The sequence below is a fragment of the Salvelinus alpinus genome, chromosome 4, assembly GCF_045679555.1.
Source record: "Salvelinus alpinus chromosome 4, SLU_Salpinus.1, whole genome shotgun sequence".
Lineage (NCBI taxonomy): Eukaryota > Metazoa > Chordata > Actinopteri > Salmoniformes > Salmonidae > Salvelinus > Salvelinus alpinus.
The window spans coordinates 14,002,833-14,023,076 of NC_092089.1; the positions used below are offsets into that span (position 1 = coordinate 14,002,833).

The following is a 20,244-nucleotide window of genomic DNA, read 5'->3' on the forward strand; positions in this document are numbered from 1 at the left end:
TCCTTTCCTCTGTGGATCTGAATTTAGTACGATCCTCCTTTCTACCTCCCTCCCTCCCTCCCTCCCTCCCTCCCTCCCTCCCTCCCTCTTGTTGCTTTTCTGTTTCTTTCTCTGTCATGAAAATAACCAGCCTACTCATTAGAAGCCTCAAATCTGGACCCTTGAAGCCAGTTTCAATGTTATTTTCCATTATCTCCTCCAGTGAGTGATTTATACCTGGGACACCAGGTGAGGGAAGTTAATTATCAGGTAGAACAGGAAGTCAGTGGTTGTCTGGATCCTCCAGGGTAGGATGGGAATAAACCCCCTGCGTTTAGAAGCTTGTGTCTCGACCGTCTCCCCGTTTTATTTTAAAGAAGTGTTTTCAAATGAAACGACGACCATAAACGTCCCTCTGTTTCAACTTATGCAACGCTGGACTGTAATGAGAAGCGTTTCCTCTGCGAAGCTGACCTCCGTGCTTTACTAGAATGTAGGCTAGGTTTCCCCGCGGTTCACTTGGTACGTAACCGTTATGTAAGTCAACACACCACTGAGAAGGTCTGTGTCACAGTTGATAAGAGGAGGGGGAGGGAGGGGGGAGGAACATTTCAAGTCCTGTTATAGTTGTAGGCCTATTGTCATGGTAACGTGGCTGAAACCACTGACTCCTCCTCCCCGTTTCAGTAACGCACCACATCTTTTCACTCAGTGTGGCTGTGCATGTATTCTCACACGTTTTGGATTCTCTATAAATGTTTCCCAGAATGCATTACTCTGGTCCATGGATATGACACTGAATTCCTTTCATAATCTAGGTTATTCTGCGCTCCATTCAGGGTCTGGGTGAAACATTATTTTTTTGATTTAGACCAATGAAGCTCATTTAAAAAGAGCTTGAGACAGTGTAGGCTAGGTGAACTCTCCTGTCCTTTGGCAGTCTGTTGACCAGCTCTCTGAATCGTTGTTGGGGACATTGCTAGCATGGGTCAGAACTCTTGTTTGTGTCATCGTACCTAACATGACGAGGAAGAGACGTGAGATCTGGGACCAGGCGATGCCGTTGCTACCGGTCTAGAGCCAGCCCACAGGGACGTATTGTATTATGAAGTGTAAAGAATGTCACACTCTGCTTGCTTAGCGTGACACTTCCTCCTGAATCAGCCACTTCCCGAGGCTCAAACCCAGGACGTCTGCCTCACCAACACGTGACCACCCTCCTTGAAGTGTGTTAACGCTGTCTCGCCACTGAAAAACTGTCCATTCAGGCTGGGCGGTGAGTGAGCTATACATATTCTCATCTGCTACATGAGCCCTAGAGAGATGTGTCGATCACCAGATGTTGTTTAAAGCACTGTTTCCCTTCAACCTTGTTTTGTCACGTCGCTGTTACCGAATGTGGTTGTAGTCGTGGTAGTTGATCTGCTGCGGTGTTTCTCCTGGCTGGGTTGACGTCTGTGAGTTACAGTTACCAACTACCAGTCAGTCACTCTGTGTGGTTTGACTGACAGTCCCAACTACCAGTCAGTCACTCTGTGTGGTTTGACTACCTGACAGTCCCAACTACCAGTCAGTCCTTCACTAAAAGCCTCCCAGCCTTTAGTTGTGTTCAACGTCTCCCACAGGAGGATTCCCAGACGTCTGGCCAGTCTTATAAAGTCACTCTGCTGAATGAAACAAATCAGCCCTCTAAATAGTCAGTTGATGTTTCCTCTCGTTTTAACCACCTTTACATATCGTCAGTGTGGTGGTGGTCAATGTGTCATGATGTTTCACAGGCTAAGTTGACCTCAGTGTGTTTGTCCAAAATGGCACCCTGTGAGCCAACAACTATCCCTTTAAAAGGAGAAGGATCCAACCGCTATCCCTTTAAAAGGAGAAGGAGCCAACCAGTATCCCTTTAAAAGGAGAAGGAGCCAACCAGTATCCCTTTAAAAGGAGAAGGAGCCAACCAGTATCCCTTTAAAAGGAGAAGGAGCCAACCAGTATCCCTTTAAAAGGAGAAGGATCCAACCGCTATCCCTTTAAAAGGAGAAGGAGCCAACCAGTATCCCTTTAAAAGGAGAAGGAGCCAACCAGTATCCCTTTAAAAGGAGAAGGAGCCAACCAGTATCCCTTTAAAAGGAGAAGGAGCCAACCAGTATCCCTTTAAAAGCGTGTCTCAGCAGAAATTAGTGATGGGGGGGAGAATCTATACAGTTCCATACCAGGATATTATTTTTTACGAGATGTCGTATAATTTTTAACAATGTCCCAATATTATTTTTGTGCTAGTTGTCTGTACCGGCACCCAAACTCCAGTGTTTATCCTTCATAGCTAGTTGTCTGTACCGGCACCCAAACCTCCAGTATTTATCCCTCATAGCTTGTTCTCCATCTTCTTTTTAAAACAGGGAGATCATTTGTTTTCAGATCTTTTATTTCCATGTCTGATCAGAACTCGTTTTCTCATGTTTCTCTCTTGTCCCTCTGCAGCAGACATACACTATATGTACAAAAGTATGTGGACACCCCTTCAAATTAGTGGATTCGGCTGTTTCAGCCACACCCGTTGCTGACAGGTGTATAAAATCGATCACACGTCCATGCAATCTCCATAGACAAACACTGGCAGTAGAATGGGCCTTACTGAAGAGCTCAGTGACTTTCAACGTGGTACCGTCACAGGATGCCACCTTTCCAACAAGTCAGTTTGTCAAATTTCTGCCCTGTTAGAGCTGCCCCGGTCAACTGTTTTTTAAAATTGTATTTATTTCACCTTTATTTAACCAAGCAGGCCAGTTGAGAACAAGTTCTCATTTACAACTGCGACCTGGCCAAGATAAAGCAAAGCAGTGCGACACAAACAACAACACAGAGTTACACATGGAATAAACAAACATACAGTCAATAACACAATAGAAAAGTCTATATACAGTGTGCGCAAATGAGGTAAGATAAGGGAGGTAAGGCAATAAAAAGGCCATAGTGGCGAAATAATTACAATATAGCAATTAAACACTGGAATGGTAGATGTGCAGAAGATGAATGTGCAAGTAGAGATACTAGGGAGCAAATGAGCAAAAAATAAATAAATAACAGTATGGGGATGAGGTAGTTGGATGGGCTAATTACAGATGGGCTATGTACAGGTGCAGTGATCTTATGCCTACTGTAAGTGCTGTTATTGTGAAGTGGAAACATCTGGGAGAAACAACGGCTCAGGCGCAAAGTGGTAGGCCACACAAGCTCACAGAACGGGACCGCAGAGTGCTGAAGCGCATAAAAATCAACTGTCTTCGGTTGCAACACTCACTACTGAGTTCCAAACTGCCTCTGGAAGCAACGTCAGCACAAGAACTGTTCATTGGGAGCTTCATGAAATGGGTTTCCATGGCCGAGCAACAGCACACAAGACTAAGATCACCATGCGCAATGCCAAGCGTTGGCTGGAGTGGTGTAAAAGCTCGCCACCATTGGACTCTGGAGCGGTGGAAACGTGTTCTCTGGAGTGATGAATCACGCTTCACCATCTGGCAGTCCGACTGACAAATCTAGGTTTTGTCACGAACCGGCTCGTAGCCCGTAACAAAGAGGGAGACGACGTGGAGATAAGGAATAGAACAAAAATATATTTATTAACTAAAGTACACTGTATACAATTAACAATGGTGTGTGTGTGTGTGTGTGTGTGTAATCAGTAGTGTGAGTGGATGTGTTCGTAGGTGGTGATAATGAGGGGTGTTGAGAGGTGCCAAAACAAACAAGCCACAACATTCCACAACCAAAATCCAACAGTGTATCTGCATGGAGAGATGGGGGAAAGGTGTGTCCCATTTCGCTGACGACCCTCCCGGCTCCGCCCACCGACATCCTATTAAGGAAAACAAGAGCAAAGAGAAAGAAATTTGGCAGACAGTTTGGGAGGGTCGTCACAGTTCGGGAGGGTCGTCACAGTTCGGGAGGGTCGTCACAGTTCGGGAGGGTCGTCACAGTTCGGGAGGGTCGTCACAGTTCGGGAGGGTCGTCACAGTTCGGGAGGGTCGTCACAGTTCGGGAGGGTCGTCACAGTTTGGCGGATGCCTGGAGAACGCTAGCTGCGTTCTCCAGGCACAGCAACCTGAATAACAGAAAGATAAATGTTGACTGAAGATAAGTGCTGATAGCCAGACAACATTAACAGGAACTTGAGTTACATTCCTGCTGACTGTTTAACTTGTAAACACAGTAGATCGTTCTGGAATCCATATTGTAGGAGTGTTGATGATCTCATTCTCAGTAAAAATCTCTTCTATCTATCCAAGCTGTTCCTGTCTGTCTGCAGCTCTCTTCTATCTATCCAAGCTGTTCCTGTCTGTCCTACAGCTCTCTTCTGTCTATCCAAGCTGTTCCTGTCTGTCTACGGCTCTCTTCTATCTACCCAAGCTGTTCCTGTCTGTCTACAGCTCTCTTCTACCTATCCAAGCTGTTCCTGTCTGTCCTACAGCTCTCTTATGTCTATCCAAGCTGTTCCTGTCTGTCTGCAGCTCTCCTATCTACCCAAGCTGTTCCTGTCTGTCTGCAGCTCTCTTCTATCTATCCAAGCTGTTCCTGTCTGTCTACAGCTCTCTTCTATCTATCCAAGCTGTTCCTGTCTGTCTGCTGCTCTCTTCTATCTATCCAAGCTGTTCCTGTCTGTCTGCTGCTCTCTTCTATCTATCCAAGCTGTTCCTGTCTGTCTACAGCTCTCTTCTATCTATCCAAGCTGTTCCTGTCTGTCCTACAGCTCTCTTCTATCTATCCAAGCTGTTCCTGTCTGTCTACAGCTCTCTTCTATCTATCCAAGCTGTTCCTGTCTGTCCTACAGCTCTCTTCTGTCCATCCAAGCTGTTCCTGTCTGTCTACAGCTCTCTTCTATCTATCCAAGCTGTTCCTGTCTGTCTACAGCTCTCTTCTATCTATCCAAGCTGTTCCTGTCTGTCTACAGCTCTCTTCTATCTATCCAGCTGTTCCTGTCTGTCTACAGCTCTCTTCTATCTATCCAAGCTGTTCCTGTCTGTCTGCTGCTCTCTTCTATCTATCCAAGCTGTTCCTGTCTGTCTGCTGCTCTCTTCTACCTATCCAAGCTGTTCCTGTCTGTCTACAGCTCTCTTCTATCTATCCAAGCTGTTCCTGTCTGTCCTACAGCTCTCTTCTATCTATCCAAGCTGTTCCTGTCTGTCTACAGCTCTCTTCTATCTATCCAAGCTGTTCCTGTCTGTCCTACAGCTCTCTTCTGTCTATCCAAGCTGTTCCTGTCTGTCTACAGCTCTCTTCTATCTATCCAAGCTGTTCCTGTCTGTCTACAGCTCTCTTCTATCTATCCAAGCTGTTCCTGTCTGTCTACAGCTCTCTTCTATCTATCCAAGCTGTTCCTGTCTGTCTACAGCTCTCTTCTATCTATCCAAGCTGTTCATGTCTGTCTGCTGCTCTCTTCTATCTATCCAAGCTGTTCCTGTCTGTCTACAGCTCTCTTCTATCTATCCAAGCTGTTCCTGTCTGTCTACAGCTCTCTTCTATCTATCCAAGCTGTTCCTGTCTGTCTACAGCTCTCTTCTGTCTATCCAAGATGTTCCTGTCTGTCCTACAGCTCTCTTCTGTCTATCCAAGCTGTTCCTGTCTGTCCTACAGCTCTTTTCTATCTATCCAAGCTGTTCCTGTCTGTCTACAGCTCTCTTCTATCTATCCAAGCTGTTCCTGTCTGTCTACAGCTCTCTTCTGTCTATCCAAGCTGTTCCTGTCTGTCTACAGCTCTCTTCTATCTACCCAAGCTGTTCCTGTCTGTCTACAGCTCTCTTCTATCTATCCAAGCTGTTCCTGTCTGTCTACAGCTCTCTTCTATCTATCCAAGCTGTTCCTGTCTGTCTACAGCTCTCTTCTATCTATCCAAGCTGTTCCTGTCTGTCTACAGCTCTCTTCTGTCTATCTAAGCTTTTCCTGTCTGTCTACAGCTCTCTTATGTCTATCCAAGCTGTTCCTGTCTGTCCTACAGCTCTCTTATGTCTATCCAAGCTGTTCCTGTCTGTCCTACAGCTCTCTTCTGTCTATCCAAGCTGTTCCTGTCTGTCCTACAGCTCTCTTCTGTCTATCCAAGCTGTTCCTGTCTGTCCTACAGCTCTCTTCTGTCTATCCAAGCTGTTCCTGTCTGTCTACAGCTCTCTTCTATCTATCCAAGCTGTTCCTGTCTGTCTACAGCTCTCTTCTGTCTATCCAAGCTGTTCCTGTCTGTCCTACAGCTCTCTTCTATCTATCCAAGCTGTTCCTGTCTGTCTACAGCTCTCTTCTATCTATCCAAGCTGTTCCTGTCTGTCTACAGCACTCTTCTGTCTATCCAAGCTGTTCCTGTCTGCCCTACAGCTCTCTTCGGTCTATCCAAGCTGTTCCTGTCTGACCTACAGCTCTCTTCTATCTATCCAAGCTGTTCCTGTCTGTCTACAGCTCTCTTCTGTCTTTCCAAGCTGTTCCTGTCTGTCCTACAGCTCTCTTCTGTCTATCCAAGCTGTTCCTGTCTGACCTACAGCTCTCTTCTATCTATCCAAGCTGTTCCTGTCTGTCTACAGCTCTCTTCTATCTATCCAAGCTGTTCCTGTCTGTCTACAGCTCTCTTCTATCTATCCAAGCTGTTCCTGTCTGACCTACAGCTCTCTTCTATCTATCCAAGCTGTTCCTGTCTGTCCTACAGCTCTCTTCTATCTATCCAAGCTGTTCCTGTCTGTCCTATAGCTCTCTTCTGTCTATCCAAGCTGTTCCTGTCTGTCTACAGCTCTCTTCTATCTATCCAAGCTGTTCCTGTCTGTCTACAGCTCTCTTCTATCTATCCAAGCTGTTCCTGTCTGTCTACAGCTCTCTTCTGTCTATCCAAGCTGTTCCTGTCTGTCTACAGCTCTCTTCTATCTATCCAAGCTGTTCCTGTCTGTCTACAGCTCTCTTCTATCTATCCAAGCTGTTCCTGTCTGTCTACAGCTCTCTTCTGTCTATCCAAGCTGTTCCTGTCTGTCTGCTGCTCTCTTCTATCTATCCAAGCTGTTCCTGTCTGTCCTACAGCTCTCTTCTGTCTATCCAAGCTGTTCCTGTCTGTCCTACAGCTCTCTTCTGTCTATCCAAGCTGTTCCTGTCTGTCTACAGCTCTCTTCTGTCTATCCAAGCTGTTCCTGTCTGTCTACAGCTCTCTTCTATCTATCCAAGCTGTTCCTGTCTGTCTACAGCTCTCTTCTGTCTATCCAAGCTGTTCCTGTCTGTCCTACAGCTCTCTTCTGTCTATCCAAGCTGTTCCTGTCAGTCCTACAGCTCTCTTCTGTCTATCCAAGCTGTTCCTGTCTGTCTACAGCTCTCTTCTCTATCTTTGTCTCCATTCAGATAGCGTTGATGACGGTGACTCTGTTCCCCATCCGGTTGTTCCTGGCAGCCTTCATGATGCTGCTGGCCTGGCCATTCGCCTTCATCGCCTCTGTGGGACGCGACGACATGGTGGTGGAGCCCCAGTCCTTATGGAGGAAGTATGTATACTAAACCATAACCTATATAACCTTTACCCTTTAACCCTATCCATCTGACCCTAACCCCAACTCTCTGGAGGAAGTATGTATCCTAACCTAAACCATAACCTATATAACCTTTACCCTTTAACCCTATCCATCTGACCCTAACCCCAACTCTCTGGAGGAAGTATGTATCCTAACCTAAACCATAACCTCTATAACCTTTACCCTTTAACCCTATCCATCTGACCCTAACCCCAACTCTCTGGAGGAAGTATGTATACTAAACCATAACTTCTATAACCTTTACCCTTTAACCCTATCCATCTGACCCGAACCCCAACTCTCTGGAGGAAGTATGTATACTAAACCATAACTTCTATAACCTTTACCCTTTAACCCTATCCATCTGACCCTAACCCCAACTCTCTGGAGGAAGTATGTATACTAAACCATAACTTCTATAACCTTTACCCTTTAACCCTATCCATCTGACCCTAACCCCAACTCTCTGGAGGAAGTATGTATACTAACCCATAACCTATATAACCTTTACCCTTTAACCCTATCCATCTGACCCTAACCCCAACTCTCTGTGGGAAGTATGTATACTAAACCATAACCTCTATAACCTTTACCCTTTAACCCTATCCATCTGACCCTAACCCCAACTCTCTGGAGGAAGTATGTATACTAACCCATAACCTATATAACCTTTACCCTTTAACCCTATCCATCTGACCCTAACCCCAACTCTCTGGAGGAAGTATGTATACTAACCCATAACCTATATAACCTTTACCCTTTAACCCTATCCATCTGACCCTAACCCCAACTCTCTGGAGGAAGTATGTATACTAACCTAACCCATAACTTCTATAACCTTTACCCTTTAACCCTATCCATCTGACCCTAACCCCAACTCTCTGGAGGAAGTATGTATACTAAACCATAACTTCTATAACCTTTACCCTTTAACCCTATCCATCTGACCCTAACCCCAACTCTCTGGAGGAAGTATGTATACTAAACCATAACTTCTATAACCTTTACCCTTTAACCCTATCCATCTGACCCTAACCCCAACTCTCTGGAGGAAGTATGTATACTAACCTAAACCATAACCTCTATAACCTTTACCCTTTAACCCTATCCATCTGACCCTAACCCCAACTCTCTGGAGGAAGTATGTATACTAACCTAAACCATAACCTCTATAACCTTTACCCTTTAACCCTATCCATCTGACCCTAACCCCAACTCTCTGGAGGAAGTATGTATACTAAACCATAACCTATATAACCTTTACCCTTTAACCCTATCCATCTGACCCTAACCCCAACTCTCTGTGGGAAGTATGTATACTAACCCATAACCTATATAACCTTTACCCTTTAACCCTATCCATCTGACCCTAACCCCAACTCTCTGTGGGAAGTATGTATACTAAACCATAACCTATATAACCTTTACCCTTTAACCCTATCCATCTGACCCTAACCCCAACTCTCTGGAGGAAGTATGTATACTAACCCATAACCTTTACCCTTTAACCCTATCCATCTGACCCTAACCCTAACTCTCTGGAGGAAGTATGTATACTAACCCATAACCTATATAACCTTTACCCTTTAACCCTATCCATCTGACCCTAACCCCAACTCTCTGGAGGAAGTATGTATACTAACCCATAACCTATATAACCTTTACCCTTTAACCCTATCCATCTGACCCTAACCCTAACTCTCTGGAGGAAGTATGTATACTAACCCATAACCTATATAACCTTTACCCTTTAACCCTATCCATCTGACCCTAATCCCAACTCTCTGTGGGAAGTATGTATACTAACCCATAACTTCTATAACATTTACGCTTTAACCCTATCCATCTGACCCTAACCCCAACTCTCTGGAGGAAGTATGTATACTAACCCATAACTTCTATAACCTTTACCCTTTAACCCTATCCATCTGACCCTAACCCCAACTCTCTGTGGGAAGTATGTATACTAACCCATAACCTATATAACCTTTACCCTTTAACCCTATCCATCTGACCCTAACCCCAACTCTCTGTGGGAAGTATGTATACTAAACCATAACCTATATAACCTTTACCCTTTAACCCTATCCATCTGACCCTAACCCCAACTCTCTGGAGGAAGTATGTATACTAACCCATAACCTATATAACCTTTACCCTTTAACCCTATCCATCTGACCCTAACCCTAACTCTCTGGAGGAAGTATGTATACTAACCCATAACCTATATAACCTTTACCCTTTAACCCTATCCATCTGACCCTAACCCCAACTCTCTGGAGGAAGTATGTATACTAACCCATAACCTATATAACCTTTACCCTTTAACCCTATCCATCTGACCCTAACCCCAACTCTCTGTGGGAAGTATGTATACTAACCCATAACTTATATAACCTTTACCCTTTAACCCTATCCATCTGACCCTAACCCCAACTCTCTGGAGGAAGTATGTATACTAACCCATAACTTCTATAACCTTTACCCTTTAACCCTATCCATCTGACCCTAACCCCAACTCTCTGTGGGACGCCAACGAGATGGTGGTGGAAACACAGTCTCCATGGAGAAGGTACATGGCCCTTATATAACCCTGACATTACCTTTAAGAAAAGATGAAACAACATCTCATGGACGGACAGGGGACTGTGAGGGGCCAAACACAGTCTCCATGGAGAAGGTACATGGCCCTTATATAACCCTGACATTACCTTTAAGAAAAGATGAAACAACATCTCATGGACGGACAGGGGACTGTGAGGGGACAAACACAGTCTCCATGGAGAAGGTACATGGCCCTTATATAACCCTGACATTACCTTTAAGAAAAGATGAAACAACATCTCATGGAACGACAGGGGACTGTGAGGGGACATGGTCTCCTGCCCCTCCCCTCCTCTCCTGTCCACTCCTCTCCTCTCCCCTCCTGTCCTCTCCTGTCCTCTCCTGTCCTGTCCTCTCCTCTCCTCTCCTCTCCTCTCCCCTCCTGTCCTCTCCTGTCCTCTCCTGTCCCCTCCTCTGCTCTCCTCTCCTGTCCCCTCCTGTCCTGTCCTCTCCTCTCCTCTCCTCTCCTCTCCTCTCCAAGATGTTGTCTTGTAGAGCTGTGTGGTTTACTGTCTCTGTCTGGGGGATGTTGTCTTGTAGAGCTGTGTGGTTTACTGTCTCTGTCTGGGGATGTTGTCTTGTAGAGCTGTGTGGTTTACTGTCTCTGTCTGGGGGATGTTGTCTTGTAGAGCTGTGTGGTTTACTGTCTCTGTCTGGGGGATGTTGTCTTGTAGAGCTGTGTGGTTTACTGTCTCTGTCTGGGGATGTTGTCTTGTAGAGCTGTGTGGTTTACTGTCTCTGTCTGGGGGATGTTGTCTTGTAGAGCTGTGTGGTTTACTGTCTCTGTCTGGGGGATGTTGTCTTGTAGAGCTGTGTAGTTTACTGTCTCTGTCTGGGGGATGTTGTCTTGTAGAGCTGTGTGGTTTATTGTCTCTGTCTGGGGGATGTTGTCTAGTAGAGCTGTGTGGTTTACTGTCTCTGCCTCCACATTACATTATACTGTCTCCACGTTACATTATACTGCCTCCACATTACATTATACTGCCTCCATGTTACATTATACTGCCTCCATGTTACATTATACTGCCTCCACATTACATTATACTGCCTCCACATTACATTATACTGCCTCCACGTTACATTATACTGCCTCCACGTTACACTATACTGCCTCCACATTACATTATACTGCCTCCACGTTACATTATACTGCCTCCACATTACATTATACTGCCTCCACATTACATTATACTGCCTCCACGTTACATTATACTGCCTCCACGTTACAGTATACTGCCTCCACATTACATTATACTGCCTCCACATTACATTATACTGCCTCTACATTATACTGCCTCCACATTACATTATACTGCCTCCATGTTACATTATACTGCCTCCACATTACATTATACTGCCTCCACGTTACATTATACTGCCTCCACGTTACATTATACTGCCTCCACGTTACATTATACTGCCTCCATGTTACATTATACTGCCTCCACGTTACATTATACTGCCTCCACATGACATTATACTGCCTCCACGTTACATTATACTGCCTCCACATGACATTATACTGCCTCCACATGACATTATACTGCCTCCACGTTACATTATACTGCCTCCACGTTACATTATACTGCCTCCACGTTACATTATACTGCCTCCACGTTACATTATACTGCCTCCACGTTACATTATACTGCCTCCACGTTACATTATACTGCCTCCACGTTACATTATACTGCCTCCACGTTACATTATACTGCCTCCACGTTACACTATACTGCCTCCACGTTACATTATACTGCCTCCACGTTACATTATACTGCCTCCACGTTACATTATACTGCCTCCACATGACATTATACTGCCTCCACATGACATTATACTGCCTCCACATGACATTATACTGCCTCCACGTTACATTATACTGCCTCCACGTTACATTATACTGCCTCCACGTTACATTATACTGCCTCCACGTTACATTATACTGCCTCCACGTTACATTATACTGCCTCCACGTTACATTATACTGCCTCCACATTACATTATACTGCCTCCACACTACATTATACTGCCTCCACGTTACATTATACTGCCTCCACGTTACATTATACTGCCTCCACGTTACATTATACTGCCTCCACGTTACATTATACTGCCTCCACGTTACAATATACTGCCTCCACGTTACATTATACTGCCTCCACGTTACATTATACTGCCTCCACACTACATTATACTGCCTCCACATTACATTATACTGCCTCCACATTACATTATACTGCCTCCACGTTACATTATACTGCCTCCACGTTACATTATACTGCCTCCACGTTACATTATACTGCCTCCACATTACATTATACTGCCTCCACACTACATTATAATGCCTCCACACTACATTATAATGCCTCCACACTACATTATACTGCCTCCACATTACATTATACTGCCTCCACGTTACATTATACTGCCTCCACGTTACATTATACTGCCTCCACGTTACATTATACTGCCTCCACGTTACATTATACTGCCTCCACGTTACATTATACTGCCTCCACGTTACATTATACTGCCTCCACGTTACATTATACTGCCTCCACGTTACAGTATACTGCCTCCACGTTACATTATACTGCCTCCACGTTACATTATACTGCCTCCACGTTACATTATACTGCCTCCACGTTACATTATACTGCCTCCACGTTACATTATACTGCCTCCACGTTACATTATACTGCCTCCACGTTACATTATACTGCCTCCACGTTACATTATACTGCCTCCACGTTACATTATACTGCCTCCACGTTACATTATACTGCCTCCACGTTACATTATACTGCCTCCACGTTACATTATACTGCCTCCACGTTACATTATACTGCCTCCACGTTACATTATACTGCCTCCACGTTACATTATACTGCCTCCACGTTACATTATACTGCCTCCACGTTACATTATACTGCCTCCACGTTACATTATACTGCCTCCACGTTACATTATACTGCCTCCACGTTACATTATACTGCCTCCACGTTACATTATACTGCCTCCACATGACATTATACTGCCTCCACATGACATTATACTGCCTCCACGTTACATTATACTGCCTCCACGTTACATTATACTGCCTCCACGTTACATTATACTGCCTCCACGTTACATTATACTGCCTCCACGTTACATTATACTGCCTCCACGTTACATTATACTGCCTCCACGTTACATTATACTGCCTCCACGTTACATTATACTGCCTCCACGTTACATTATACTGCCTCCACGTTACATTATACTGCCTCCACACTACATTATACTGCCTCCACATTACATTATACTGCCTCCACGTTACATTATACTGCCTCCACGTTACATTATACTGCCTCCACGTTACATTATACTGCCTCCACGATACATTATACTGCCTCCACGTTACATTATACTGCCTCCACGTTACATTATACTGCCTCCACGTTACATTATACTGCCTCCACGTTACATTATACTGCCTCCACGTTACATTATACTGCCTCCACGTTACATTATACTGCCTCCACGTTACATTATACTGCCTCCACGTTACATTATACTGCCTCCACGTTACATTATACTGCCTCCACGTTACATTATACTGCCTCCACGTTACATTATACTGCCTCCACGTTACATTATACTGCCTCCACGTTACATTATACTGCCTCCACATTACATTATACTGCCTTCACGTTACAGTATACTGCCTCAACATTACATTATACTGCCTCCACTTTACATTATACTGCCTCCACATTACATTATACTGCCTCCACTTTACATTATACTGCCTCCACTTTACATTATACTGCCTCCACATTACATTATACTGCCTCAACATTACATTATACTGCCTCCACATTACATTATACTGCCTCCACATTACATTATACTGCCTCCACATTACATTATACTGCCTCCACATTACATTATACTGCCTCCACATTACATTATACTGCCTCCACATTACATTATACTGCCTGCCTACCATCAAACTGGGCGACGTCCAAATCTTTCACTGTCTGACAACTAATGTCTGGAGAATAATGGTGGAAGGGACTCTCCTGTTGTGGTGTCTGCTCAACGTCTGGAGAATAATGGTGGAAGGGACTCTTCTGTTGTGGTGTCTGCTCGTCTGGAGAATAATGGTGGAAGGGACTCTTTTGTTGTGGTGTCTGCTCGTCTGGAGAATAATGGTGGAAGGGACTCTCCTGTTGTGGTGTCTGCTCAACGTCTGGAGAATAATGGTGGAAGGGACTCTCCTGTTGTGGTGTCTGCTCAACGTCTGGAGTATAATGGTGGAAGGGACTCTCCTGTTGTGGTGTCTGCTCGTCTGGAGTATAATGGTGGAAGGGACTCTCCTGTTGTGGTGTCTGCTCGTCTGGAGAATAATGGTGGAAGGGACTCTTCTGTTGTGGTGTCTGCTCGTCTGGAGAATAATGGTGGAAGGGACTCTTCTGTTGTGGTGTCTGCTCGTCTGGAGAATAATGGTGGAAGGGACTCTCCTGTTGTGGTGTCTGCTCAACGTCTGGAGTATAATGGTGGACGGGACTCTCCTGTTGTGGTGTCTGCTCGTCTGGAGTATAATGGTGGAAGGGACTCTCCTGTTGTGGTGTCTGCTCAACGTCTGGAGTATAATGGTGGAAGGGACTCTCCTGTTGTGGTGTCTGCTCAACGTCTGGAGAATAATGGTGGAAGGGACTCTCCTGTTGTGGTGTCTGCTCAACGTCTGGAGAATAATGGTTGAAGGGACTCTCCTGTTGTGGTGTCTGCTCAACGTCTGGAGTATAATGGTGGAAGGGACTCTCCTGTTGTGGTGTCTGGAGTATAATGGTGGAAGGGACTCTCCTGTTGTGGTGTCTGGAGTATAATGGTGGAAGGGACTCTCCTGAACACTGTACCGTCTGTCCTCTAAATAAACAACGTTGTGTGGTTCTGTAAATAAGTCAATGTAACAAATGTCTCTGTCCAGGTTTGTGGACGTTGCTCTGAGGACCATCATGCGGGTCATGTGGTTTGCAGGAGGCTTCCATTGGATGACGGTGAAGGGGCGCCAGGCGCTACCGGCCGAGGCTCCCATCCTAACCCTGGGACCCCACTCCTCCTACTTCGATGCCATCCCCGTCACCATGACCATGTCCTCCATCGTCATGAAGGCAGAGAGCAAGGACATCCCTGTCTGGGGCAGTAAGTAGCATTCTCTATGTCCCTCTGTCCCTCTGTCTCTCTCTCTGTCTGTGTCCCTGTCTGGGGCAGTGAGTAGCATTCTCTATGTCCCTCTGTCCCTCTGTCTCTCTCTCTGTCTGTGTCCCTGTCTGGGGCAGTGAGTAGCATTCTCTATGTCCCTCTGTCCCTCTGTCTCTCTCTCTGTCTGTGTCCCTGTCTGTGTCAGTGAGTAGCATTCTCTATGTCCCTCTGTCCCTCTGTCTCTCTCTCTATCTGTGTCAGTGAGTAGCATTCTCTATGTCCCTCTGTCCCTCTGTCTCTCTCTCTATCTGTGTCAGTGAGTAGCATTCTCTATGTCCCTCTGTCCCTCTGTCTCTCTCTCTATCTGTGTCAGTGAGTAGCATTCTCTATGTCCCTCTGTCCCTCTGTCTCTCTCTCTATCTGTGTCAGTGAGTAGCATTCTCTATGTCCCTCTGTCCCTCTGTCTCTCTCTCTATCTGTGTCAGTGAGTAGCATTCTCTATGTCCCTCTGTCCCTCTGTCTCTCTCTCTATCTGTGTCAGTGAGTAGCATTCTCTATGTCCCTCTGTCCCTCTGTCTCTCTCTCTATCTGTGTCAGTGAGTAGCATTCTCTATGTCCCTCTGTCCCTCTGTCTCTCTCTCTATCTGTGTCAGTGAGTAGCATTCTCTATGTCCCTCTGTCCCTCTGTCTCTCTCTCTATCTGTGTCAGTGAGTAGCATTCTCTATGTCCCTCTGTCCCTCTGTCTCTCTCTCTATCTGTGTCAGTGAGTAGCATTCTCTATGTCCCTCTGTCCCTCTGTCTCTCTCTCTATCTGTGTCAGTGAGTAGCATTCTCTATGTCCCTCTGTCCCTCTGTCTCTCTCTCTATCTGTGTCAGTGAGTAGCATTCTCTATGTCCCTCTGTCCCTCTGTCTCTCTCTCTATCTGTGTCAGTGAGTAGCATTCTCTATGTCCCTCTGTCCCTCTGTCTCTCTCTCTATCTGTGTCAGTGAGTAGCATTCTCTATGTCCCTCTGTCCCTCTGTCTCTCTCTCTATCTGTGTCAGTGAGTAGCATTCTCTATGTCCCTCTGTCCCTCTGTCTCTCTCTCTATCTGTGTCAGTGAGTAGCATTCTCTATGTCCCTCTGTCCCTCTGTCTCTCTCTCTATCTGTGTCAGTGAGTAGCATTCTCTATGTCCCTCTGTCCCTCTCTCTCTCTCTCTGTCTGTGTCTGTGTCCCTGTCTGTGTCAGTGAGTAGCATTCTCTATGTCCCTCTGTCCCTCTGTCTCTCTCTCTCTCTGTCTGTGTCTGTGTCCCTGTCTGTGTCAGTGAGTAGCATTCTCTATGTCCCTCTGTCCCTCTGTCTCTCTCTCTCTCTGTCTGTGTCTGTGTCCCTGTCTGGGGCAGTGAATAGCATTCTCTATGTCCCTCTGTCCCTCTGTCTCTCTCTGTCTGTGTCTGTGTCCCTGTCTGTGTCAGTGAGTAGCATTCTCTATGTCCCTCTGTCCCTCTGTCTCTCTCTCTCTCTGTCTGTGTCTGTGTCCCTGTCTGTGTCAGTGAGTAGCATTCTCTATGTCCCTCTGTCCTCTCTCTCTCTCTCTGTCTGTGTCTGTGTCCCTGTCTGTGTCAGTGAGTAGCATTCTCTATGTCCCTCTGTCCCTCTGTCTCTCTCTCTCTCTGTCTGTGTCTGTGTCCCTGTCTGGGGCAGTGAGTAGCATTCTCTATGTCCCTCTGTCCCTCTCTCTCTCTCTGTCTCTGTCTGTGTCCCTGTCTCGCTCTCTCCCTCTGTCTCACTGTCTATTTCTCTCTCTCTCTCTCTCTCTCTGTCTGTGTCTGTGTCCCTGTCTCGCTCTCTTCCTCTGTCTGTTGTCATTCCATTTTAATTCAAATGGGCTTTATTGGCATGGGAAACATGTTTACATTGCCAAAGCTAGTGAAATAGATAATAAACAAAAGTGAAATAAACAATCAGAAATAAACTGTAAACATTACACAAGAGTTGACTCTCTTTCTGTCTGACTGTCTCTCCCTCGATCTCTCTGTCTCTGTCTCTCTGTCTCTGTCTCTCTGTCTCGCTCTCTCGCTCTCTCTCTCGCTCTCTCTCTCTCTCTCTCTCTCTCACTCTCTCTTTTTCTTGCCCAACCCCAATTCAATCCTTTGCCCCAAACCCCTCTACACTGGTGCCCTGTAGGACATAGTGTATCTGAGAGAGAGAGACAGAGAGAGAGACAGAGAGAAACAGCTGGAGAGAGGAAGCTAGAGATGGAGAGCTGGAGGAAGAGAGTTGGATGACTTGTCAGTTCTGTAGTAGCGTTTATAAAGCGTACCTGAAGTCAGTGTTCCCTTGTGCCACGAGGCCTGTACTGTAGACAAGTGGACATTGGATTCCTATAACCTGTGATCTTATCTCACACAGAAGATCATTGGGAAATCCACTAACACTTTATTATATTTAAGTACAATTCTAACTGTGTTATACCTTTCCTAATATTCATAGAGACCTATGAGGGGAAAGTTTTTACTGCAGCGGGGTTGGCTGAGTGTCAGGCCCGGGATCTAATAGCATCCTTAACATCTTGTTAGGGTAACCAGGCGTAGCTGAGGGAGTGGACTTGTACATGAATTGTGTTCAGCAGCAGCAAGCCTACTCTGTAATAGAATCATGTTGGCTGTGTAGTGGCTAGGCTAGCTCCCTGGGACTACTGACTGTGTAGTGGCTAGGCTAGCTCCCTGGGACTAATGACTGTGTAGTGGCTAGGCTAGCTCCCTGGGACTACTGACTGTGTAGTGGCTAGGCTAGCTCCCTGAGACTAATGACTGTGTAGTGGCTAGGCTAGCTCCCTGGGACTACTGACTGTGTAGTGGCTAGGCTAGCTCCCTGGGACTACTGACTGTGTAGTGGCTAGGCTAGCTCCCTGGGACTAATGACTGTGTAGTGGCTAGACTACCACAGGGTCCAGGTCTACAGTACAGTAGTTCTGACCCAGAGACAGGCTCAGCACCACAGGGTCCAGGTCTCTAGTACAGTAGTTCTGACCGAGGCTCAGCACCACAGGGTCCAGGTCTACAGTACAGTAGTTCTGACCCAGAGACAGGCTCAGCACCACAGGGTCCAGGTCTACAGTACAGTAGTTCTGACCCAGGGACAGGCTCAGCACCACAGGGTCCAGGTCTACAGTACAGTAGTTCTGACCCAGAGACAGGCTCAGCACCACAGGGTCCAGGTCTACAGTACAGTAGTTCTGATCCAGGCTCAGCACCACAGGGTCCAGGTCTACAGTACAGTAGTAGTCTCTGATATAGAGGACATTGAGACCTGTGTCAAAGCAGGGGAAAGTGAAAGTGAAAACCTTGACTACAGGAAGTGTTCTTGAAGAGTGAACCCTGTATTGAACCCTGTATTGAACCCTGTAGTGAACCCTGTAGTGACCCCTGTAGTGACCCCTGTAGTGACCCCTGTATTGAACCCTGTAGTGAACCCTGTAGTGAACCCTGTATTGACCCCTGTAGTGACCCCTGTAGTGACCCCTGTAGTGACCCCTGTAGTGAACCCTGTAGTGACCCCTGTAGTGACCCCTGTAGTGAACCCTGTAGTGACCCCTGTAGTGACCCCTGTATTGAACCCTGTAGTGAACCCTGTAGTGACCCCTGTAGTGACCCCTGTATTGAACCCTGTATTGAACCCTGTAGTGAACCCTGTAGTGACCCCTGTAGTGACCCCTGTAGTGACCCCTGTATTGACCCCTGTATTGACCCCTGTAGTGAACCCTGTATTGAACCCTATATTGACCCCTGTATTGAACCCTGTATTGACCCCTGTATTGACCCCTGTAGTGACCCCTGTATTGACCCCTGTAGTGACCCCTGTAGTGACCCCTGTATTGAACCCTGTAGTGAACCCTGTAGTGACCCCTGTAGTGAACCCTGTAGTGACCCCTGTAGTGAACCCTGTATTGAACCCTGTATTGAACCCTGTAGTGAACCCTGTAGTGACCCCTGTAGTGACCCCTGTAGTGACCCCTGTAGTGACCCCTGTATTGACCCCTGTATTGACCCCTGTAGTGACCCCTGTAGTGAACCCTGTATTGAACCCTATATTGACCCCTGTAGTGACCCCTGTATTGAACCCTGTAGTGAACCCTGTAGTGACCCCTGTAGTGAACCCTGTAGTGACCCCTGTATTGAACCCTGTAGTGAACCCTGTAGTGAACCCTGTATTGACCCCTGTAGTGACCCCTGTAGTGACCCCTGTAGTGAACCCTGTAGTGACCCCTGTAGTGAACCCTGTAGTGACCCCTGTAGTGACCCCTGTATTGAACCCTGTATTGAACCCTGTAGTGAACCCTGTAGTGACCCCTGTAGTGACCCCTGTAGTGACCCCTGTATTGACCCCTGTATTGACCCCTGTAGTGAACCCTGTATTGAACCCTATATTGACCCCTGTATTGAACCCTGTATTGACCCCTGTATTGACCCCTGTAGTGACCCCTGTAGTGACCCCTGTATTGACCCCTGTAGTGACCCCTGTATTGAACCCTGTAGTGAACCCTGTAGTGACCCCTGTAGTGACCCCTGTAGTGAACCCTGTATTGAACCCTGTATTGAACCCTGTAGTGAACCCTGTAGTGACCCCTGTAGTGACCCCTGTAGTGACCCCTGTAGTGACCCCTGTAGTGACCCCTGTAGTGAACCCTGTATTGACCCCTGTATTGAACCCTGTAGTGACCCCTGTAGTGACCCCTGTATTGAACCCTATATTGACCCCTGTATTGAACCCTGTAGTGACCCCTGTAGTGACCCCTGTATTGAACCCTGTAGTGACCTTTTATCTGACGGGAGTGAACTTCCGTTCAGGAAGTGTGGTTTGAGTCAGAACGGTAACCGTTACAGTTCTGTAAATGATTGGACCTGGACAAGCGGTGGAAAACCACTGAAGCTGAGTTCGTAGATAACCACTTCCTGTTAACCACT

At 46.3% G+C, this 20,244-nt stretch overlaps 2 protein-coding genes across 3 annotated transcripts in view; both read left to right on the forward strand.

Moving 5' to 3' along the window:
- LOC139572876 (lysophosphatidylcholine acyltransferase 1) overlaps positions 1-20,244 on the forward strand; it is a 280,718-nt gene that overhangs the window by 224,394 nt on the left and 36,080 nt on the right. The window lies entirely within an intron of this gene.
- LOC139572875 (lysophosphatidylcholine acyltransferase 1-like) overlaps positions 1-20,244 on the forward strand; it is a 58,099-nt gene that overhangs the window by 2,323 nt on the left and 35,532 nt on the right. For both annotated transcript variants that reach the window (XM_071395703.1, XM_071395704.1), the window contains exons 2-3: positions 7,333-7,472; positions 15,079-15,293. In XM_071395703.1, coding sequence (XP_071251804.1) covers positions 7,333-7,472; positions 15,079-15,293 — 355 coding nt within the window. The remainder of the gene's footprint in view (positions 1-7,332; positions 7,473-15,078; positions 15,294-20,244) is intronic.